The sequence below is a fragment of the Enhydra lutris genome, unplaced genomic scaffold (assembly GCF_002288905.1).
Source record: "Enhydra lutris kenyoni isolate GAN:26980312 unplaced genomic scaffold, ASM228890v2 scaffoldscaffold28, whole genome shotgun sequence".
NCBI classification, from domain to species: domain Eukaryota; kingdom Metazoa; phylum Chordata; class Mammalia; order Carnivora; family Mustelidae; genus Enhydra; species Enhydra lutris.
The window spans coordinates 16,140,233-16,166,698 of record NW_019154112.1 but is presented as its reverse complement, the minus strand read 5'-3'; the positions used below and the strand labels follow the sequence as shown (position 1 = coordinate 16,166,698).

The following is a 26,466-nucleotide window of genomic DNA, read 5'->3' as shown; positions in this document are numbered from 1 at the left end:
GGAAATATTGAAAGGGGTCCTCTGAGCAAAGAGAGACCCTAAAAGTACTAGATCAGAAAGGAACAGACAATATACAGTAACAGTCACCTTACAGGCAATACATGGCATTAAAATCATATCTCTCAATAGTTACCCTGAATGTTAATGGGCTAAATGCCGCAATCAAAAGACACGGGGTATCAGAATGGATAAAAAAACAAAACCCATCAATATGCTGCCTACAAGAAACTCATTTTAGACCCGAAGACACCTCCAGATTTAAAGTGAGGGGGTGGAAAACAATTTACCATGCTAATGGAGATCAGAAGAAGGCTGGGGTGGCAATCATTATATTAGATCAATAACTTTAAGCCAAAGACTATAACAAGAGATGAGGAAGGACACTATATCATACTCAAGGGAACTGTCCAACAAGAAGATCTAACAATTTTAAATATCTATGCCCCTAACGTGGGAGCAGCCAACTATATAAACCAATTAATAACAAAAGCAAAGAAATACATCGACAATAATACAATAACAGTAGGGGACTTTAACACTCCCCTCACTGAAATGGACAGATCATCCAAGCAAAAGATCAACAAGGAAATAAAGGCCTTAAATGACACACTGGACCAGATGGACATCACAGATATATTCAGAACATTTCATCCCAAAGCAACAGAATACACATTCTTCTCTAGTGCACATGGAACATTCTCCAGAATAGATCACATCCTGGGTCACAAATCAGGTCTCAACTGGTATCAAAAGATTGGGATCATTCCCTGCATATTTTCAGACCACAATGCTCTGAAGCTAGAACTCAATCACAAGAGGAGATTTGGAAAGAACCCAAATACATGGAGAATAAACAGCATCCTTCTATAGAATGAATCGGTCAACCAAGAAATTAAGGAAGAATTGAAAAAATTCATGGAAACAAATGATAATGAAAACACAACTGTTCAAAATCTGTGGGACACAGCAAAGGCAGTCCTGAGAGGAAAATATATAGCGGTACAAGCCTTTCTCAAGAAACAAGAAAGGTCTCAGGTACACAACCTAACCCTACATCTAAAGGAGCTGGAGAAAGAACAAGAAAGAAACCCTAAACCCAGCGGGAGAAGAGAAATCATAAAGATCAGAGCAGAAATCAATGAAATAGAAACCAAAAAAACAATTGAACAAATCAACAAAACTAGGAGCTGGTTCTTTGAAAGAATTAATAAGATTGATAAACCCCTGGCCAGACTTATCAAAAAGAAAAGAGAAAGGACCCAAATAAATAAAATCATGAATGAAAGAGGAGAGATCACAACCAACACCAAAGAAATACAGACAATTATAAGAACATATTATGTACAACTGTATGGCAACAAATTTGACAATCTGCAAGAAATGGATGCATTCCTAGAGACATATAAACTACCACAACTGAACCAGGAAGAAATAGAAAGCCTGAACAGACCTATAACCAGTAAGGAGATTGAAACAGTCATCAAAAATCTCCAAACAAACAAAAGTCCAGGGCCAGATGGCTTCCCAGGGCAATTCTACCAAACATTTAAAGAATAACTAATTCCTATTCTCCTGAAACTGTTCCAAAAAATAGAAATGGAAGGAAAACTTCCAAACTCATTTTATGAGGCCAGCATCACCTTGATCCCAAAACCAGACAAGGATCCCATCAAAATAGAGAACTACAGACCAATATCCTTGATGAACACAGATGCAAAAATTCTCTCCAAAATACTAGCCAATAGGATCCAACAGTACATTAAAAAGATTATTCACCACGACCAAGTGGGATTTATTCCAGGGCTGCAAGGTTGGTTCAACATCAGCAAATCAATCAATGTGATACAATACATTAATAAAAGAAAGAACAAGAACCATATGATACTCTCCATAGATGCTGAAAAAGCATTTGACAAAGTACAGCATCCCTTCCTGATCAAAACTCTTCAAAGTGTAGGGATAGAGGGCACATACCTCAATATCATCAAAGCCATCTATGAAAAACCCACCGCAAATATCATTCTCAATGGAGAAAAACTGAAAGCTTTTCCGCTAAGGTCAGGAACATGGCAGGGATGTCCGTTATCACCACTGCTATTCAACATAGTACTAGTAGTCCTAGCTTCAGCAATCAGACAACAAAAAGAAATTAAAGGCATCCAAATCAGCAAAGAAGTCAAACTATCACTTTTTGCAGATGATATGATACTATATGTGGAAAACCCAAAAGGCTCCATTCCAAAACTGCTAGAACTTGTACAGGAATTCAGTAAAGTGTCAGGATATAAAATCAATGCACAGAAATCAGTTGCATTTCTCTACACCAACAACAAGACAGAAGAAAGAGAAATTAAGGAGTCAATCCCATTTACAGTTGCACCCAAAACCATAAGATACCTAGGAATAAACCTAACCAAAGAGGCAAAGAATCTATAATCTGAAAACTATAAGGTACTCATGAAAGAAACTGAGGAAGACACAAAGAAATGGAAAAATGTTCCATGCTCCTGGATTGGAAGAATAAATATTGTGAAAATGTCTATGCTACCTAAAGCAATCTACACATTTAATGCAATCCCTATCAAAATCCCATCCATTTTTTTTTCAAAGAAATGGAACAAATAATCCTAAAATTTATATGGAACCAGAAAAGACCTCGAATAGCCAAAGGAATATTGAAAAAGAAAGCCAAAGTTGGTGGCATCACAATTCCGGATGTCAAGCTCTATTACAAAGCTGTCATCATCAAGACAGTATGGTACTGGCACAAAAACAGACACATAAATCAATGGAACAGAATAGAGAGCCCAGAAATAGATCCTCAACTCTATGGTCCACTAATCTTCGACAAAGCAGGAAAGAATGTCCAGTGGAAAAAAGACAGTCTGTTCAACAAATGGTGTTGGGAAAATTGGACAGCCACATGTAGAAAAATGAAATTGGACCATTTCCTTACATAACACATGAAAATAGACTCAAAATGGATGAAATACCTCAATGTGAGAAAGGAATCCATCAAAATCCTTGAGGAGAACACAGGCAGCAACCTCTTCGACCTCAGTCGCAGCATTATCTTCCTAGGAACATCGCCAAAGCAAGGGAAGCAAGGGCAAAAATGAACTACTGGGACTTCATCAAGATCAAAAGCTTTTGCACAGCAAAGGAAACAGTTAACAAAACCAAAAGACAGCTGAGAGAATGGGAGAAGATATTTGCAAATGACATATCAGATAAAGGGCTAGTGTCCAAAATCTATAAAGAACTTAGCAAACTCAACACCCAAAGAACAAATAATCCAATCAAGAAATGGACAGAGGACATGAACAGACATTTCTGCAAAGAAGACATCCAGATGGCCAACAGACACATGAAAAAGTGCTCCACATCACTCGGCATCAGGGAAATACAAATCAAAACCACAATGAGATATCACCTCACACCAGTCAGAATAGCTAAAATTAACAAGTCAGGAAATGACAGATGCTGGTGAGGATGCGGAGAAAGGGGAACCCTCCTAAACTGTTGGTGGGAATGCAAGCTGGTGCAACCACTCTGGAAAACAGCATGGAGTGTCCTCCAAAAGTTGAAAATAGAGCTACCCTATGACCCAGCAATTGCACTACTGGGTATTTACCCTAAAGATACAAACATAGTGATCCAAAGGGGCACGTGCACCCGAATGTTTATAGCAGCAATGTCTACAATAGCCAAATTATGGAAAGAACCTAGATGTCCATCAACAGATGAATGGATAAAGAAGAAGTGGTATATATACACAATGGAATACTCTGCAGCCATCAAAAGAAATGAAATCTTGCCATTTGCGATGACGTGGATGGAACTAGAGGGTATTATGTTCAGCAAAATAAGTCCATCGGAGAAAGACAACTATCATATGATCTCCCTGATAGGAGGAAGTGGAGATGCAACGTGGGGGGTTTGGGGGGTAGGAAAAGAATAAATGAAATAAGATGGGATTGGGAGGGAGACAAACCATAAGTGACTCTTAATCTCACAAAACAAACTGAGGGTTGCTGGGGGGGAGGGGGGCTGGGAGAGGGGGGTGGGGTTATGGACACTGGGGACGGTATGTGCTATGGTGAGTGCTGTGAAGTGTGTAAACCTGGCGATTCACAGACCTGTACCCCTTGGGATAAAAATACATTATATGTTTATAAAAAAATAAAAAAAATTTAATAAAAAAAAAAGCAAAAATCAATATAAGGTCTAAAAGCTAATCACCATTTCAAAAACTGCACAAATGTTACAAACAAATATGTTTTGGCTTTGTTTTACTCCTCTTTGGTGTAGGTGAGTTCTTGTGAGCATAAACATTCTCCTGAATAGAAATTTCCTTTAAGAAATTTAAGTCCCAAATATTTAAAGACACAAAGTGTCTTTCCATTATATTTCTAAAGGGTAAGCAAGTCAATTGATGACAAAGAGTTTGAGAGACAAGGGATGATTTATTTGCCAATAAAATGGCTGGAATCTGCTGGAAGGTGAATGTAAAAGTGTCATCCAGGAATAGACAGAGAATTCTGGACAAGGGCAGCAAATGAAGAGAATGGAGGTATTGTGAGGGGGGAATCTTGTCTTTATGGTCCTCTGAAATTCTGGTGGTGGCAAATTCAAATGCATGCAGTGGTCAAGTAAGCAGCATAAATAAGTGCAGCCGACAGCTCAAGTAAAATGGAGAGTATGTGCCCCATTGCAAGGAAGCAGCCACTCCTCAGAGCCAGCCCTTTGTTTCCAAAATGGAAAAAAAAAAAAATGCCCAGTGTTTCCAGGTCTTCTAAATTTTCATAAAAAGGAAAAATTAAGAGGACCGTGACTTGTCCTAGTTTTAAAATTTCGTTATAAAATCTTACTACCCAATCAAATAGAAATAGATTCAGTCTGTGGATCACATTTACAAGGTGCATAACTGAATGGTGGAAAGCAGTTTAAGAAGTCAAAACCCTTGTCTTGAAGATAGAAGGAGAACGGGTTGACTTGGGATGTCTTCTTCAGGACAGAGAGTTCAATACAAAGTCTGACTATAACTTAAGGAGGAAGTGGCAGGGGTGAGGCATTAGTCCATCTCTTATGGGTCCTCTGCCTCCAGGGGAATGTATTTGGCTCCCCCATGCTTCAAGATGAGGAAATAATATCGTACCTTTCTTTAATCCTCACTTGCTCTTGTCTCCATTGAAATGACTGTGAGAGTAAGTGTAGGAAAGCTTGGGTTCTGCCAGGGTCCCAAGAGAATATAAGCAGCACAGCGTCGAGTCTAATCTGCTCCTTTTGTTTTCCCAGCAGTTAGACAAGCTGACACAATGTACGAGCTCGGTGAAGAGACCTGAGAGAGTGCACTCACACTGTTCACAGGAGCATGCACAGTCACACTTGATACAGTGTGCTTTCATAAAGATGCTCCACATGAGGAGGACCGTGTTTTTAGTCAGATAATTCTGGTAACTACTACAAAAAAGACTTAGAGAAAAAGATACTCCAGACAAGAAAACCAGGTGAAAGAATGTCTCAGAGAGAGAAGATAAGGAACTAAAGTAGAGCAGTAAGATTAATTACTCATTAAAGCACCAGAGGGAAAGATCCTTTCAAAACACAGGCCACACATTTTTCTTCTCTATGATTAGAGATATTGGGGTCAAGATTTCAAATCACAAATGTCTCCAAAGATCTTTGTTTTCTAATGGATTATATTTCTATTTATTTATCAGATTAAAAACCAGTATTAACGGGTCGGGTAGTGCTTCCATATCTTGATTTTAAAAAGCCTTTAATGTTTCTTTAAATCTGGCTACATTATACATAATCACAGAACATTTCATTTAAATAAAGACAGAGTGGGAAGAAACTGTATTACAGATGGAAAACATTGACTTTCTGGAGATGCCACTGACAGTCATTTAAATGCTAAGAGACTACTTCAGTCTCAAAAGTAAAGATATTGTCTCTCTTACAGGCAGTACATTTCATTTAGATAGTTGTAGGGTTATCTTGTTTTCTAGTTTCAATAGTTAAAGTAGGTTCAGATCCACTTGTCAAAAGGGACAGAACTGGTTTAAGTGCTTCAGTTTCTCTTTCCTGCCCTTTCTAGCCAATTAAGGAAAATCTGTTCTTCAAACGGCAATGTCTCACATACTGATCGCAAGCATTTCCATGCTTCCAAAAGTAGGAAATATGCTCCATGCCTGGGTTTTGGGCAGCTTCCCTGGATTCCTGCTCCCATGTCATAAACCCACTGTTTTAGTTTGGATTCTGCTAAAATCAGAACCTGAGACCATGACTTGTTTATTTGGTAGATGATTTCAGGAAGTAAGAATGACAGAGGAGGGAGAGTGAGACCAGAGAAAGATTAAAAGTCAGAAGAAGAAGTTTTATTAAAGATATTTTTGTAGGCAACGGGGACATGACTGCACAGTGACTTTAAGAAGTGAATAATATGGGGCGCTTTGGTGGTTTAATCAATTAAGCCTCTGCCTCTGGCTCAGGTCATGATCTCATGGTCCTGGGGTAGAGCTCCGTGTGGGGCTCCCTGCTCCATGGGGAGTCTGCTTCTCCCTCTCCCTCTGCTCCTTTCCCTGCTTGTGCTCTCTCCCTCTCTGTCACTCTCTCTCTCAAATAAATAAATAAAATCTTAAAAAAAAAAAAGAAGTGAATAGTATATAACTAGGATTAACTACATGAAAGGAAGGTGGTTGGGTTATTTATAAACTGTCTTGTATCTCCCATTGTTTGAAGCATACCTTGAAGGCACTGACTTCCAGTACTTTGAGCTATGCATGCCTGGAGGCTAAGCTGGCTCTACCGTGTAGGAAATGACTCTAGAGATGGAGCAGATGTTCAGCGAGCACTTGATTTGGGGAACTGTCATGATGACATGAGTTGAGAGCACTTAGAACTACTCACCTCAGGGGCGCCTCGATGGTTCAGTGGGTTGTGCGTCCCACTGTTGACTTCAGTTTAGGTCATAATCTTGGGATCCTGACGTACAGCCCGGCCTCAGGCAACCGGCTGAGGGTGGTGCCTGCTTGAGGAATCTCTCTCTCCCTCTCTCTCTGCGCCTCCCCCACTTCCCTTTGCTCATACACTCCCACGCACTCTCTCTCTCTCCCACTCTCTCTTAAAACAAAACAAACAAACAAACAAACGAGAAAAACAACTACTCACTTCATATGCACCTGAAATCAGAAGCTGGTCAAGAGGGCATGACCTGGGAACCAAAAGTGTTTGCTAAGTTTACCTCAGGAAGTATATCAAGACCTATTTTCTAGAAATAACGCCTGGAGACCTGGCACACTCTACATGCATTTGGTCTTTACCGTTCAGTTGACATCAATCCTGTAAGAAGACAGATGTTTAAATCGTACTTGGAACCTGCTTTTCATACCTAACTATTCCCTCAGTTTGTACTAAAATCTATGTTTATGATGGGAGATTGTTAGTATTATAATATTCTCACATTGGGACACAGCTTACAGTATATTCTTCAAATGGCTTTACCAGGAAACCCTGAATTTTGGAAGTTACTGAGCCTTCATAAATAAATCTCATAATCTGATCTAATCTTATCTTTGGGTACTCATACCTGTTAGAAACTGGGAAGAAGGAAAACATTAAGGAACAAAACCACAGGTACCTAACACTGTGAGTTGTTCTATAATTATTATTTTGGGTACTCAATGGCCTTGAACTTCATCGGGATTAATCATTTGCTTGCATGATAAGTATATTTTAATGATAGTATATAAAATATATTTTAATAAGATATGTATAGAATTTCTCTAGGCCCAACTGCTTTGTAAAATATCAAATAGACACATTTATGACATATAGTGTTGCCCTACAAAACTAAATATAAGTGGATAATGACCTATAAATATCTGATAATTAATACACTTTTATTAGGCAGTATATCATTGCAACCATTATTTTTAGCATCTTGTTTCATAGAATATAAAATATTAACTGCCTCAAGATTGTTATATATTATATAAAGAATTGCCAATGATAAGGTCACTTGGTTTAATTTGCCATTGGTTTCCTTTTAGAAAGATTTATTGTGATTTAATGAGTAATAGAAAAGGTCTAAATTTTACATTTTAGGTCACTTTTGGATTTATTGCATGTAACTATTTTACTTTATAATATTAAATCAAATTATATTGCCCTTGAATTTAGAATTGGTGTTATGCTGTAATGGATTCACATATATATGCTTTTAACTCAGAATAAGCTGGATATGCAGAGTTTTCTTTTTCAGCATGCAAGCAGTAAAAACTTCTCTGAATGGTTTGCCACAGTATTCATAAATCAACATTATAAAAGTGAGAATTTTATCTCCTATTAAAAAAGTTTATTTTAATGGTATTATGGAAACTAAATGAAAAGAGAAAACACTTAAAACTCTATAGTGTATAATGTTCTTTCATATATATATGAAATATATCAAATATTAATATATATCAAATAGATAGATATTTGTGTGCTTTTAACATCGTAGGCACTGAGATACCATAGTGAACAAAAGACAGAAAAAATCCGGCCATTGAAGAGTTGAACTCTAGCAGGAAGAGATAAATTAATAATTAAGTGGTACAATGATTAGACAGTGAACATTGCTATGCAGGAATAAAGGAAGGAGGTAGAGGAAAACAGTATTATTTTTATGTAATGTAGATAGGTCTCTAAGAGGAACTCATGTTTGAGACCTGATGAAATAAAGGAGAAAACTATGCTCATATCCAAGGGACATGTTTCATCCCAGAAAGAACAAACAGTCAACTGGGGGAGTTAGGAAGAATGTAGTAGGAAATGAAATTAGAGAGGTAGCCAGGCACCAGGCTGATACAGGATCTAGTAGGGCAAAGTAAGGAGTATGTGTTACATCCAAAGCATTATGGGAAGCACTGGAGTATTCTGAGGTTAAGAGTGATCTTTTTTATATTTTTAAATGATCACTCCTGGTTCTGGTGAGGGATATATTTTAATATATTTTAGTGCAACAAGAATGAAATACAAAAAGTAGTTAAGATATTATAGTCAAGGCAAGAGATGATGGTAGCTTGGATGAAAGTGGCTATAATGCAGATTGTAAGAAATGGTTGAATTAAAATATATTTTGATTGGGGCACCTAGGTGGCTCAGTCCTTAAGTAGCTGCCTTCGGCTCAGATCATGATCTCAGGGTCCTGGGATAGAACCCCACATTGGGCTCCCTGCTCAGTGGATGGCTGATTCTCCCTTTCCCACTCTCCCTGCTTGTGTTCCCTCTCTTACTGTCTCTCTGTCAAATGATCAAATAATATCTTAAAAAATATATATATGTATGTATATATATACATACATATATATGTATACACATGTGTGTATACACATATATATACACATATACATACATATTATACATATACACATATATATGTGTATACACGTATATATGTACATACATACATACATATACATATACACATATATATACGTATACACATATATATGTGTATACACATATATATGTATACATATATATACACATATACATACATATATACACACACACACACACACACACACACACACACATACATATATATATGTGGGAGGGGTGTATATAGCCAGTGGGACCTGTTGATGGACTTTAGGGTGAAGTATAAATAAATAGTCAAAAATAACTCCATGATTTTGGTCCAAGAAACTGGTGAACAATGATGCCATTCACTGAAGTAGAAAACATTGGTGGTAAAGCAGGGTTAACATAAATCCTTAGAACTGGGGAATCAGATGTCATATGGACATCTAAATGGAAATGTTTGAGTATATGGGAGTTCAGGAAGAAGCCAGAACTCATGTAACAAATTAGGTAATTTTCCATATATGTATGGTACTTAAACAAAAACATGGATGAAATCACTTATCAGTGGACATATCTAGAGAAAGGAGAGCAAAAATGAAATTCTGAACATTTAAAGGATCCACCAAAGGAAACAAGATACTAGTAACTGGAAATATGGAGTCCAAGATTAGAAAGCATTTAAGTAGAAGGCATGAGTAAAATGCTCCTGATAATATACCTAGCATGAGGAAAAATAATTTGTATTAGAATTTGGCAGTGTGGGGCTAATTGGTGACCACCAACAAGAAGAGTTTAATTTTAGTCTTAGGATTAAAAGCACGATTTAGAAATGGGTTTGAAAAAGAAAGAGAAGTGAGGAAATGGACACTCAATATAGGCAATGGATTTTGATAATACTGTTTTAAAGAGAGAGAAAATAGAACTAGTTTAACAGAAGTATAAAGGAGAAAAATTAAAAATTAGCTGAGAAAGAGGTAAATATTAGTATTTACATGCTGGTTGTAGTGACATAGTATGGAGGGAAGAATTTAAATTACACACAAATGGTATTAATGAATAATACTTCTTGAAAGATTGTGTACTTGCTAGAGATGATATCCCTCTGTTTATTTCCCCAAAGTTCCACTAACACACAATCACTTTATAGTACACTTTCACTAGAGGTTTGAGGTAATAATTTAAAGCAATTGGAGAGGCACCAGTGTGGCTCAGTTGGTTAAGTGTCTGCCTTCAGCTCAGGTCGTGATCCCAGGGTCCTGAGACAGAGCCCTGCATTGGGCTCCCTGCTCAGCGGGGAGTATGCTTCTCTCTCTGCTCCTCCCTCATGCTCTACTCTTTCTTGCTATTTCTCTCTCTCTCTCTCTCTCAAATAAATAAATAAAATCTTGAAGCAATTAGAAAAAAAAAAAAAAAAAAAAAGGTTGAATTTTATATATTGCTCTCCTAAAAATGTGTTGGCTGTTTCTAACAAACAGAACTAACTGGCCCTAAGGTTCTGGTTTATCAAAATCTTGTCAAACATCTTTCCCTACTGCTGATCCTTATCTCCATCTCCATTTCTTTCCAGGAAAGCCAGTGAAAGGGAAAAGGCCCATCAGTAATGACATATCAGATTTCTCCAATAAAATAGATGGCATTTTGCTCACTCATATTTGAGGACTTCTCATTCACTCAGAGTTTTTGATTAGCATTTTACTGGTTCTCTTTCAGATATTAACTGATAGTCTGAGAGTATTTCATATTAAAACACACACACACACACACACACACACACACACACTCCTCTAAAGAGATACAAAAAAAGGAGAAAACATACACGGAGGAAAAAATCCAATTTGGAAACTAAGATAATGCAAATGCTAAAATAATTGAAAATCCTGTAACTATTGCTATAGAGAAAAAAGGAAAGAAAAACTTCTTATCAATAAAAATTACAGGATGCCCTAAAATATTAGACAAGAACAAGCTTTTGGTAATCAAAAATGAGAGTAAATGTTCTTTAACAATATAATAAAGATATTAGAAAAAACAAGTCTATCAAAATGAGCAAAAATAAAATGAAAATAAAAAGGAAAACTGATATGGTTATAATAATATTAATAGTGACATTCTGACTAAAAATTGTTTGATATAACCATTTTGAGAGGGAGTAGTGGGAAAAAAACATGTACAAATTGGTGAATGGAAAAACTGGTAACATAGCTAAATATTTTCTACAGGAAAAATTATTCAGATAATGTGAAAAATTGAAAAAAAATCAAGAAATAGCATATAAGCATGCTATGTAGAAATATGAAAGCAAGTGGCTCCTGGGTGGGTTAGCTGATTAAACATCTAACTCGTTAGATTAACCATCTAACTCTTATGACCCACAATTATGGGTCATAAGATCAAGCCCTAAGTTGGGTTCCATGCTCAGCACAGAATGTGCTTGAGATTTCTTTCTCTACCTCTCTCTCTGCTGCTACGTCCTGCTCATGCTTTCTCTCTAAAATAAATAAATAAATCTTTAAAAATATATATGTGAAAGTAAAAAACAGAGAAATATTTAATAATATTGAAAGCAGTTGCTTCTGGGAGCAAGTTTGTTATATTTTCTGTATTTGCCCTAAAATATTATCCCCCCACTCCTCACCCACTTTAAGTGTAATCATGGCTAAGTACAGGGTCTACATTACACCTAGGTTGGAAGTGAAAGTATTTTGAGGAATATGCAAATTCTCAAAATCTTGAACTTGTATTAGTCTTTGTACACAATGTCTATTTTTTTCCTAGCTAGCAGACTAGACTGCCAGCTACAACTAAAATTCTTAGATGTTTCTCTGCTTGATTTGTAATGTGATTTTTTTTTTAAAGATTTTATTTATTTATTTGACAGACAGATCACAAGTAGGCAGAGAGGGAGGCAGAGAGAGAGGAGGAAGCAGGCTACCCGCTGAGCAGTGAGCCCGATGCAGGGCTCAATCCCAAGACCCTGGGATCATGACTTAAGCCGAAGGCAGAGGCTTTAACCCACTGAGCCACCCAGGCACCCCATGATATTTTTAATATATTTTTATACACACATTATAAAGATTCTAATATCCTCCTGAAGTATCAAAGCTTCTTTTTTACCTCTTCCTTTAACAATCCAGTTATATAAAAATATAAAAATCTGTTATCAGGGAAATATTCTCACCGTTATAGGTTATTAAGTGTAATTTTGATTCTTCATCTGTCTCTCTCAATCTACCATTTTATTTATACACATATGTATGTGTGTACTAAATGGCACATCAATCTTAAACCAAATCAGTTTTCCCATGGCCTTCCCTGACTGCTCTGTTTAAATTTCCCTCCACAATTCCTAACCTTATTCCAGCTCCCTATAATTATTTTCATACACAACTTTTCTCATGGCAATTAATATCATTTTCCATGTATTATGCTATAATTCTCCCAGATATATCTATATTAGGGAGAGAGTTAATATGAATGAATTATTTTTATGGTCATAGCTTTCTAGTATTAGTATGAGAATTCAATCCTCCAACCCTTCAAGGGAGTTGCCAGTCTCTGATATACCTGGCCTAAAATGACAGCTAAATCATTTCAGAATTGACTGTGTCTACCCAGACACCTTGGCTATCCCAACTAGTGCCTAATAAATTCACCTTAAGGATCATACTAGACCATCTAACCAGGTGTGAAAACCCACTTTTACAATGGCAAGTGAGGTGGGTATTTGTAACTTTCCAATAAATCTTGAATAAAGCTCATTCTTTAATATGAGAAGCCTCTTTCCTTCCTCAAGTTACTGCCCATTTCTTGCTTCCTTCTTAAACAAATAAAAATCTTCCTTTAATAAACTGTGCATATTCATTCTCAGCAATATAATTTTCTTACATTCTCTCTTAAATCCACTTCAAACAGATTTCTGCACCCTCCACTCTAGCCAAACTGCTTTCTTGACAATGTCACTAATGACATTTGCATTGCTTCTCCAATGGTCAGAACTTAGTCTTTATTTTATTTGACCTAATAATAACATTTGACACTGTTGGTCATTCTCTCTACTTGAAAGAATTTACATGTCTTTCTGCATTCCATCTGTCCTTGTTTTTACTTCCTGTATCACTGTCTGCTCTTTTCAATTTCCTTTCTTGGTTCTTCTTTCCCTCCTGGACCCCTAAATATTGCAGTGCCCATGGGCTCAGTCCTTGGTCCTTTTCTCTGTTCTATCTACATTCACTTCCTTTTTGATTCTATCCGGTATTATAGTTGTACATCTGATGACTCCCAAAATTTACATTTCCGTTCCAGACTACGTCATACAGCCAACTGTGTACTCAACTTTTCCATAGGGCTGTTTAATTGGCAAATTGACCTTAAATTTTGAAACAACACTGAATATATTAGCTTTCAATAAAAATAGAGAAGTTGTGAAAATAAATATAAAAAGAACATGTTAATCCTTCAAACTTTACAATGAATTTAAAATAACAGAACAATGTGTTACATTAAATAATTTTATAAAATGTGTTTCTCATTCATATTAAGCTCAGTGTGTCATTTCTTATTTTAACAGTGTTAGCAAGCAAGGAGCAGAAAGCAACAGCATGGTGAATGGCATTGTGAGTTTGTATCTATGGTCCCAAACAAACATATTCCAAGAATTTGGAATATGATGGGCAACATGACATTTAGAAAGAATACTATTGCATTGCCAAAATTTATTGCCTCTTACCTATGTAATAAAATCTGTAGGGGCGCCTGGGTGGCTCAGTGGGTTAAAGCCTCTGCCTTCAGCTCAGGTCATGATCCCAGAATCCTGGGATCAAGTCCCAGGGTCCTGGGATCGAGCCCTGCATCAGGCTTTCTGCTCAGCAGGGAGTCTGCTTTCCCCCCTCTCTCTCTCTGTCTGCCTCTCTGCCTACTTGTGATCTCTATGAAATAAATAAATACAATCTTCAAAAAAATCTGTAGATAAGGGTTTATTTATTGATTTTTTTAAATTTAAGCTGAGACTTTTGGGCATGTAACCATTGTTACCAAGGTAACCTTCTCTGATGCCATCAGGATTCCTTAAGAAAGACACCTGCATATTTTTTGTTCAGGTCACTTAACTTTTTCTTGCCTTCTGATCACTTACTCATGGAAATGCTTCTAATTTTTTCTTTATCAGTTTTGCTTTCCAATCTTATTTCTATTTTTCTAGTTTTTTTTTTTTTATTCCTGCAAACATAGAATGTAATATTAGACACACTTAACTAGTTTCCCTCAGGAAAGGAAACTGAGAGATCCCAGTGGTGTAAAATTCAGACATTAATAAATTGAAACTTGAGATTTCAAAACACTTTTGCTGGACTCACATAATTAATACTGGTATACAAAAATAATAAAAGCTTTTTGTATTTCATAAATGCAGTTTCTCAGCAGAAGTTTAGAGGGCTAAATGCATTTTCCTTTCCATTACCGCTTGATGGTTTTTGCCTTTATGTTATGTTTAGGTAGCATTTGTATTGTGGAATAATGGATATTAAGAAAGCTAATTCCAAATTATATTTTTCTGCTAGAACTTTAAATTCACAATGGCTCTGATTTCTGGCATATATGTATATTTAAAAGAGCTAATCTTATTATGTTAATATTTGCATAAATGATGACAGTATTATTTCTCTTAGATTATTCATACACTGATACTTCTCTGTATTGCAATAGAAACATAATTCAGATCACTTCAATTCAAAATGCATGAAAGTGTAAAATACCTTGTAATATAATGCATATACTTAGCTGTTAGCATGATAGATTAAAAAGCATAACTTTTGTTTTTATTAATTTCTTTTATGAAACAGTCTCTTGCACTTCCTGTCCTATTTGCATATGACAGGTTATTTTGGGTTCTGGAAAGTAAATATAAGATTGCCATTTATTCACAGATAGCAATATGTTGATAAAGGCAGGGCAGGTAGAGGTTTACCTGTATAACCAGGAGCACAGAGGCAGCTGTATCCACCAGTTCTGCTGACACAATCTTCTCTATCCAGACAAAGTGAGATTTTGCATTTGCTCATATCCAATTCACACAAAGGTCCATGGTACCTTGGCTCACAATTACACACAGATCTAGATTAAAGTCAGAAAATGAGAAATCACATGTTAACAAAAAGCATTTTGTTATATACATAATTCATATGTATATATTAAATTTTAGCCATTTAACTTAATTTAAATAAATGGCAATATTTTCTTTTCATTTTTTTTTCCTTGGAGAAAATTTAATTCATCTTGTTGGTTCACAACCTGGAAAGTTTCCTAAGTGAAATTTGAAACTGATCCCGATGCAAGGCAAGCAGACCCAAAAGAAAGAGGTAAGCCACTCCAAATTGGTGGGCGACAGTTTTAATAAGCAAAGGGACTTGCATTCCAGGCTTTTCTTGGGTACCCTCAAGAAATAGATTTTCACACTCGCTCCCCAAATCTTAAAAGTTTATATAAAGTCATTAATGAGGTTGTCATATATACAGTCCAGAGGGTGTCAATAACACATTACTCTTTCAAGACTTTGTTGCTGAAGTGGTTCCTAAATGAGAATAGTGGACAGAGCATACATTCCATGGACAAGGTAGAGAGTTAGGTGCCTCTTAACTGCCAGGATCCAGTTTGCAGGTCAACACAAGGTCATGTCCTCTCAATGACTTCTTTAATGACCTTCTAGATATTTTTCCCCTTGAATGTTCTTTATGTCAGAATTTTTTTAAATGCATGTATTTGGATAAATAATTACTTTGATAATACTTTTATAAATACTATCAAGCTTAATTCTGTACTGTATATTTTATTATTATATAAATATAAATCTTTAACTATATCCTATGTTAAAAATTGAAGATTACCCTGTCCATTGATTGAATGATGTTTCTGATATGGAATCCTTTCTGGTTAAATTAAAAAGATCCATTTTAGCAAAAACAATCTCATTATTGCTTAATTATATTGACAGATGTTGGAGAAATTGGATATAATTCAATGATTAGATGTCAGGTTCAAAGTATCATGTACTTAATAGAAGCAGTGACTCCTAAGAGCCTTGCCTTTGAGAATGGATTCCAGAAATTTCAAATGAAATTCCTTTCACTATCCAACTCTCCCTTCTTCATCTTAAGCATCAGCCTCTGATGAATATGAGTTACCAAGTTCAGGTGTGTCCTCCGGACTTTAACTTGTAAATGTTTCTTGCTCCTATGTGGATTTCTTTTTATTGATTCAGATCCTGTCTCAAAGGGCCCTTGATTCTTTCCTTTATAGTCTATGCTGTAGCAACAATCTATATAACTATACGTGGCATAATAACCCTGAATTTATTTTTAGTCTATTCATGGATGTTGTGCTGAACATGTTTTTATCTCAATATCTAGTCATTCTGTATCTATTTGCCAGAAGACAGAAGACTAATTCTCCTGAGATGGAATTGTGACTAGTGTTAATTATACGTATGTAAAATAACATCAGTAAAACAACAGCCAAATAATGACAAGCCAATAAATAATGCTAAGAAAAGAAAACAATAATTTTTTTTCTGTATTCATAGAAAATACTAATTAAAACATAAAAGTAATTTCCATAGATAAAATTAAATTGAGAGAAAAGGCACCTAGAAAAACAGGTTCTAAATAGTTTTTTTTTTTTTCCTTTCTCCCTCTAAATAAAACTGCCTTACCAGGTTTTCTTGCAATGCTTTTGAAACAGATTTTTTTCTTCTTTTGAAGAAACCCTATTTTAACAACTTTTAAAACACAAATATGCATATATTTTAAATATATTGTCTCGAAGCAACAATTAAGACCATGAAATTTTAATATATTTTGATAAAATGGAAATTTCTTATTTAAATTCAAGGCCTTATTGCAAAAGTTTTAGTGTAATTAAACTTAAATAGGTTAAGGTATTAAACAATTTTGTTCAAATTTCCTTTACTTTGATAGTGACTTAAAATTTTCCAGATAGGTATTCAAGATACTTTTCCAAAACTAAAATGAGTTTAAGCAGGTGACTTCTAAGGAAAATTCAGTACATTGAAAAAAAGTAGAGGTAAAGAAGAGTAACTTCATTTTACATAAAGTGATATTGCCATAATGAAAGGGGAAGGAAAAATGCAAGGTAATCACCGGAACTTGTAGCTCTAAAATGAGGCCCTGCTTTACATTATTCTTAACACTATTCTTTTTTTTTTTTTTTTAAAGATTTTATTTATTTATTTGACAGAGAAATCACAAGTAGGCAGAGAGGCCGGCAGAGAGAGGAGGAAGCAGGCTCCCTGCCGAGCAGAGAGCCCGATGCAGGGCTCGATCCCAGGACTCTGAGATCATGACCTGAGCCGAAGGCAGCGGCTTAACCCACTGAGCCACTCAGGTGCCCCTTAACACTATTCTTTTATCATGTTTTTATCTTAATTCAGATGAGAAAGAAGTTAATTAGCAGAGAAATTTTTTTTTTTACTTCTAGAAAGCTGTTATTTTAAAATATACCACTGTATTGATTAACTCATACTACGAGATTCAATATCTAAATTTTAATGGGAGTTTTAATTTAATCTTTTTTGAGAATTTTAATTTTAAAGTGCACTTATAGCATTAAGATTTCATATATAAAACATATTCGGCAAGATGGCAGAGGAGTAGCCAACTGAAATGACATCAGGTCCCAGGAGTTCAGCTAGAGAGTTATCAAACCATTCTGAATACCTATAAACTCAACAGGAGATAGAAGAGAAGAAAAGCAGCAATTCTAGGAACAGAAAATCAACCACTTTTGGGAAGATGGGATGTGTGCAGAAATAAACCTGAAAAAAAAGGAAGACAGACCGTGGAGGGAGGGGCTGGCTCCTGGCAAGTGGTGGAGCAGCAGAGCACAAAATCAGAACTTTTAGAAGTCTGCTACACAAAGGAACATCACTCCAGATGCTAAGAGGGGGTGGAACCCTCTTGGAGACAGTGTGCTCTCAGGACCCAGACTCACAGAAAGACTGGGGGGGGGGTGGTCTGAGTGTGGCAGAGCGTCAGGTGTCAGAGCAGCGAACCCGACTATGGAGACAGAGCTGAGGAGTGAGCTCTCAGCTAAGGGGACCTTAAAGGTTTAAGGGTACCTTAAATTGTGATCCAAGGCACAGTCGGGCCACTGTTCTTCAAGCAGGGATCCCACAAGTGGCAGGTTTGGAGAGATTCCCTCCTTCCTCCTCTGGGAGAAGCAGCGTGGGAGTGTGTGGCAGGAATCTGGTGGGATGGGAGACTCCAAATAGGGCTGTGCACCAGAGATACACACACTCAGTCACAGACCAGGTGAGCTCAGAGTGCAACTGGAGACCAGGGAGATGGGAGGGTTTGACTGCGTTTCTCTAAGGGCACACTGAGGAGTGGGGCTCCAAGCCCTCAGCTCCTCTGGGTCGGAGATTGAGAGGCTGCCATTTTCATTCTCATTCTCCAAACCTCTATGTAAAGCATTCAGGGAACAAAAGCTATCAAAAGCAAACCCGAGCAGGTTACATAGACTGGCTCCTGGCAAGGGTGATGCAATTCCACTTTGGACAAAAACATTTGAGACTCATGGCAACAGACTCCTCCCCCAGAAGATCTGCAGGAATATCCAGCCAGCCAAGACCAAACTCACCAATCAAGGAGAACAGTAGAACTCCACAGCTAGGGGAAAGCAACACATAGAATTCATGGCTTTTCCCCCATGATCCTTTAGTCACGAGAAGTTCAATTTTTTTTTATTTTATTTTTTCCTTATTCCATTTTTTTAAACTTTACCTCTTTCCTCTTTTAATGTTTTTTAACTAGTTTATCTTAACAATAACTTTTTAAAAAAATCTTTTTAAATCTTCATTGTTATATTCGTATTTCGTCCTTTCATTGTATTGAACCTGCTTTTGTGTATACATGTAGATTTTTTTTTCTTTAAAATTTTGGGATACAATTTCTTCTAATAGATCAAAATATACCCTAAATCTAGCACATGGCTTTGTTCTAGTCTCCAGTCTGATCACATTGTCTCCTCTGTTTTTCTTTTCTCTTTTCCAATTAATTTATCTTCTCAAATCCTTTTTTAGAATTTTTTAAAAAATTTTCATCTTTACAGTCATATTACATCCCTTGATCATGCTTAGCCTATTCTTTAAAATTTTAGGAGGTAGTTTCTTCTAAAAGACCAGAATATACCCAAAATCAAGTGGGTGGATCTGTTCTATTCACCAATCTAAAAATATATATATATATATATATATATATGTAATTAGATATATATATATATAATTAGATATATGTATATCTTATATACTGTATATAAGAAAAAAAATATTTTTTTTCTTTTTTCCCCCTTCTATTCCCCCCAGTTTTGATCTCTTCTGATTTGGTTACAGTACATTTCTCTGGGGTCTTTGCCAACCTTTTAATATTTTATTCTCTTGTCCATATATTCTTATCTGGATAAAATGACAAGGTGGAAACCTCACCACAGGAAAAAAGAACAAGAGGCAGTACTGATGGCTAGGGACCTAATCAATACGGACATTGGTAATATGTCAAGACTAGAGTTCAGAATGATGATTCTCAAGGTGCTAGTTGGGCTTGAAAAAGGCATGGAAGATATTAGAGGTACTCTTTCTGGAGAAAAAAAGAACTAAAATCTAATCAAGTTGAAATAAAAAAAGATATTAATGAGGTACAATAAAAATGGAGGGTCTTGCTGCTAGGATAAATGAGACAGAAAAGAGAATTAGTGATATAGAAGACCAAATGATGGAGAATAAAGAAACTGAGCAAAAGAGAGACAAACAACTACTGGACCACAAAGGGAGATTTTGAGAGATAAGTGAAACCATGTGACAAAACAATATTAGAATAATTGGGATTCCAGAAGAAGAAGAAAGAGAGAGAGGAGCAGAAGGTATATTGGAACAAATTATAAAAGATATATTCCCTATTATGGCAGAGGGAACAAGCATCAAAATCCAGGAGGCACAGAAAACCCCCTTTAAATCAATAAAAATGGGTCCACACCCCATCATCTAATAGTAAAACTTACAAGTCTTAGTGACAAAGAGAAAATCCTGAAAGCAGCTCAGGACAAGAGGTCTGTAACATACAATGGTAGAAATATTAGATTGGCAGCAGACCTATCCACAGAGACCTGACAGGCCAGAAAGGACTGGCATGATATATTGAGAGCACTAAACGAGAAAAATATGCAGCCAAGAAAAATATGCAGCCAAGAATACTATAAGCAGCTAGGCCGCCATTGAAAATAGAAGGGGAGAGAAAATGCTTCCAGGAAAAACAAAAACTAAAAGAATTGCAAACACTAAACCAGCCCTACTGGAAATATTGAAAGGGGTGCTCTAAGCAAAGAGAGATCCTAAAAGTAGTAGACCAGAAAGAATCAGAGACAATATACAGTAACAGTCAACTTCCAGGCAATACAATGGCACTAAACTCATATCTTTCAATAGTTACCCTGAATGTAAATGGGCTAAATGCCCCAATCAAAAGACATAGGGTAGCAGAATGGATTTAAAAAAAAAAAAAAAAGACCCATCGATATGCTGTCTATAAGAAACTTATTTTATACCCAAAGACACCTCTATATTCAAAGTGAGGGGGTGAAAAACAATTTACCAGGCTAATGGACATCAAAAGAAAGTTGGGATGTCAATCTTTATATCAGACAGATTAGATTTTAAGCCAAAGACTATAAGAGATGAGGAAGGACACTACATCATACTTAAAGTGTCTGTCCAACAAGAGGATCTAACAATCTTAAATATCTACACCCCTAACATGGGAGCAGTTAATTATATAAACCAATTAACAACAAAATCAAAGAAACACATCAACAATAAGACAATAATAGTTGGAGATTTTAACACCCCTCTCACTGAAACGGACAGATCATCCAAGCATAAGATCAACAAGGAAATAAAGGCTTAAAATGACACATTGGACCAGATGGACATCACAGATACATTCAGAACATTCCATCCCAAAGCAACAGAAGGCATATTCTTCTCTAGTGCACATGGAACATTCTCCAGAATAGACCACATCCTGGGTCACAAATCAGGTCTCAACTGGTAGCAAAAGACTGGGATCATTTCCTGCATATTCTCAGACCACAATGCTCTGAAGCTAGAACTCAATCACAAGAGTAATGTTAGAAAGAACTCAAATACATGGAAGCTAAAGAGGATCCTACTAAAGAATAAATGGGTCAACCAAGAAATTAAAGAAGAATTGAAAAAAAAAATCAAGGAAACAAATGAAAATGAAAACACAACTGTTCAAAATCTTTGGGACAAAAAAGGTAGGCCTGAGAGGAAAGTATATAGCAATACAAACCTTTCTCAACAAACAAGAAAGTTGTAAAGTACACAACCTAACCCTATACTAAAGGAGTTGGAGAAAGAACAGCAAAGAAAGCCTAAACCCAGCAGGAGAAGAGAAATCAGAAATATCAGAGCAGAAATCAATAAAATAGAAACCAGAAGAACAGTAGAACAAATCAATGAAACTAGAAGCTGGTTCTTATAAAGAACTAAGAAGATTACTAAACTCCTGGCCAGACATATCAAAAAGAAAAGAGAAAGGACCCAAATAAATAAGATCATGATTGAAAGAGGAGAGATCAGAACCAACACCAAAGAAATACAAACAATTACAAGAACATATTATGAGCAACTATACACCAGCAAATTTGGCAATCTGGAAGAAATGAATGCATTCCTAGAGACATAAAAACTACCACAACTGAACCAGGAAGAAATAGAAAACCTGAAGAGACCCATAACCAGTAAGGAGATTGAAGCAGTCATCAAAAATCTCCCAACAAAAAAGAGCCCAGGGCCAGGTGGCTTCCAAAGGGAATTCTACCAAATATTTAAAGAAGAATTAATACCTATTCTCCTGAAACTATACCAAAAAATAGAAATGGAAGGAAATCTTCCAAGCTCATTTTATGAGGCCAGCATTACCTTGATCCCAAAACCAGACACAGACCCTGTCAAAAAGGAGAATTACAGACCAATATCCTTGATGAACACAGATGTGAAAATTCTCACCAAATACTAGCCAATGGGATCCAACAGTATATTAAAAGGATTATTGATCACGACCAAGTGGGATTTATTCCAGGGCTTCAAGGTTGGTTCAGCATCCACACATCAATCAGTGTGATACAATACATTAATAAAAGAAAGAAGAACCATATGATACTCTCAATAGATGCTGAAAAAGCATTTGACAAAGTATAGCATTGTTTTTTGATCAAAACTCTTCACATGTAGGCATTGACGATACATACCTCAATATCATCAAAGCCATCTATGACAAACCCACAGCGAGTATCATTCTCATTGGAAAAAAACAAGATCTTTCCCCCTAAGGTCAGGAAAACATAGCAGGGATGTGCACTATCACCACTGCTATTCAACATAGTACTAGAAATCCTAGCCTCAGCAATCACAACAAAAAGAAATAAAAGGCAACCAAATTGGCAAAGAAGAATCGAACTCTCATTCTTTGCAGATGATATGATACTTTATGTGGAAAACCCAGAAGACTCCACTACAAAGCTGCTAGAACTCATACAGGAATTCAGTAAAGTGTCAGGATATGAAATCAATGCACAGAAATCATTTGCATTTCTATACACCAAAAGCAAGACAGAAAAAAGAGAAATTAAGAAGTCAATCCCCCCCTGCAAAAAAAGAAGTCGATCCCATTTACAATTGCACCCCACACCATAAGATACCTAGGAATAAACCTAATCAAAGAGGCAAAGACTTTATACTCAGAAAACTATAAAGTAGTAATGAAAGAAATTGAGGAAAACACAAAGAAATGGAAAAACGTTCCATGCTCATGGATTGGAAGAACAAAATTATGAAAATGTCTATGCTACCTAAAGCAATCTATACATTTACCACAATCCCTATCAAAATACCATCAATTTTTTTTCAAAGAAATGAAACAAATTATCCTAAAATTTATATGGAACCAGAAAAGACCCCAAATAGCCAGAAGAATCTTGAAAAAGAAAGCCAAAGTTGGTGGCATCACCAATCAATTCCAGACAAAGTTGTCATCATCAAGACAGTATGGTACTGACACAAAAACAGACACATAAATCAATAGAACAGAATAGAGAGCCCAGAAATAGACCCTCAACTCTAGGGTCAACTAATCTTTGATGAAGCAGGAAAGAATGTCCAATGGAAAAAAAGACAGCCTTTTCAATGAATGGTGTTGGGAAAATTGGACAACCACATGTAGAAGAATGAAACTGGACCACTTCCTTACACCACACACAAAAATAGACTCCAAATAGATGAAAGACCTCAATGTGAGACAGGAATCCATCAAAATTCTTGAGGAGAACACAGGGAGCAACCTCTTCAATTTCAACCACAGCAACTTCTTCCTAGAAACATCACCAATGGCAAGGAAAGCAAAGCAAAAATGAACTATTAGACTTCATCAAGATCAAAAGCTTTTGCACATCAAAGGAAACAGTCAACAAAACCAAAAGACACCTGACAGAATGGGAGAAGATATTTGCAAATAATGTATCAGATAAAGGGCTAGTATCCAAAATCTATAAAGACCTTAGCAAACTCAACACCCAAAGAACAAATAATCCAACCAAGAAATGGGCAGAGGACATGAACAGACATTTCTGCAAAGAAGACACCCAGATGGCCAACAGACACATGAAAAAGTGTTCCACATCACTCGGAATCAGAGAAATACAAATCAAAATCACAATGAGATACCACTTCACACCAGTCAGAATGGCTAAAATTAACAAGTCATGAAATGACAGATGCTAGTGAGGATGTGGAGAAAGGGGAACCCTCCTCCACTGTTGGTGGGAATGCAAGCTGGTGCAAGCCCTCTGGAAAACAGCATGGAGGTTCCTCAAAAAGTTGACAACAGAGCTACCCTATGAGCCGGTAATCACACCACTGGGTATTTACTCTCAAGATACTAATGTAGTAATCCAAAGGGGTCCGTCCACCCAAATGTTTATAGCAGCAATGTCCACAATAGCCAAACTATGAAAAGAACCTAGATGTCCATCAACAGATGAATGGATAAAGAAGATGTGGTATATATATACATGCAGTATACACAATACTATGCAGCCATCAAAGGAAATGAAATCTTGCCATTTGCAATGACGTGGATGGAACTAGAGGCTATTATGCTGAGCAAAATAGGTCAATTAGTGAAAGACAATTATCGTATGATCTTCCTGATATGAGGAATTTGAGAGGCAGGGTAGGGGGTTTAGGGGGTAGGGAAGGAAAAAATGGAACAAGATGGGCTCAGGAAGGAGACAAACCATAAGAGACTCTTAATCTCACAAAACAAACTGAGGGTTGCTGGGGGGAGAGGAGGTAGGGAGAGGGTGGTTGGGTTATGGACATTGGGGAAGGTATGTGATATGGTGAGTGCTGTGAAATGTGTAACCCTGACGATTCACAGACCTGTACCCCTGGGCAAATAATACATTATATGTTAATAAAAATAAGTAATAAAAAAGAAAGAAAATAAATTAATTTTTTTTAAAAAAGGTTTCATATATATTTCTTCCAAAAGATCATTTTATAAAAGTAGAATCTAAAACACAAAAAGAAAATTACAAACTGTTGCAGGAGAAACTTCATGATTAGAACATGTTAGCCCACGTTACAGCTATTCAAATTTTGAGAAAACTTATAATGCATTTTAAAGTAATTTCTATCTCTTTCTTGTGATTCTATACTGCATTCCTGAACCATAGTTCTTTAAAATAATGACATTTCTTAATCTAAAAATGAACATCTATTTATATTTGTGACATGGATAAAGATTCTCACACTAAAATTTTGTGAAAAACTTAAAGTTCAATAAACCCTTTAGATAATATTTAGAAATTTCAATCAGTTATAAGGTATGTAAAACTAACCATCTGTTCTTTTACAATTTTTTAATGGATAAAGCATAACTATGTATACAAATATACATAAGGTAAAGTAAATACAACATTTGTAAAGTTTGCACCTGGAAAAACCACCAAATTTAATATTAATCTAAGAGAATAGTGAACATGCTATGGTATGTATAGTTCATTTAGTCTTTGTTTTAACTTAGCATCTTTAAGATGGTTTAAGGTAGGGAGCCTGCTTCCCTCTCTTTCTCTCTGCCTGCCTCTCCATCTACTTGTGATCTCTCTCTGTCAAATAAATAAATAAAAATCTTTAAAAAAAAAAAAAGATGGTTTAAGGTACTATATATTCTGTGTATCATAAGCAAAAGAAGAAGAAAAAGTAAACCAACTTTTTTCTACCCAAAATATTTGCTTCATAGAAGAGTGATTATCTTTAACATAGTTTTTATATGTCATTATTATAATTTTACTACACATGGCTATCGAAACAGTGGGGTTATGGAAAAGTGTTCAGTAGAATATAAGTCATTTGGACTAATAACTGGTTTCTAGGCAAACAATTTACAGAAGAATGTACAGATTTTTGTGTCATAGTTAAATATACGTTAGCCACTCATTTTCAACTTTTAACAGTAAAGAGCTGCTAAACTCATGAACATCACATACCAATTGGTCCTAATATTCTTGTTGATCATGATCTGTGTGTGATAATCACATCAGTCATTTGGAAACTTTTCTTCTTCTATATTCTTTGAATGAATCAGACACTGCTATTGTAATTCTTCTGGTGAATTCTTTCCTTAGCTGTAAAATTTTCATAGTTCAATATTATTGTCAGTGATCTAAGTAAACTGATGACTGTGGCTTATAAAGACATTAGTTCTATTGATAACATGCTATCAAATGTCAGAAAATGTCAATTGTAGTGTCCAGTTTCACAATAGTTTTTAGTTCAACTGGGACTCTCATATCTCAAGGAATTCATCTTTAAATACTAAAATTAGGATTAAGTATTGATTATTTCAGGCCTCAGTTTCAATAACCAAAGGAGAGAATAGAACAGATTAAAAATATAGATGTAATAATAAGTACATTAAATAATAATTACTATTTTTAATATTTTCTTGTGTGTCTATAATTTGT

At 35.9% G+C, this 26,466-nt stretch overlaps 1 protein-coding gene across 1 annotated transcript in view; it reads right to left on the bottom strand.

The window, feature by feature from the left end:
- Nucleotides 1-26,466, bottom strand: part of LOC111152227 (eyes shut homolog (Drosophila)) — a 1,631,332-nt gene that overhangs the window by 1,066,621 nt on the left and 538,245 nt on the right. Inside the window, 1 exon segment of the mRNA XM_022510634.1 lies at nucleotides 15,320-15,465. Coding sequence (XP_022366342.1) covers nucleotides 15,320-15,465 — 146 coding nt within the window.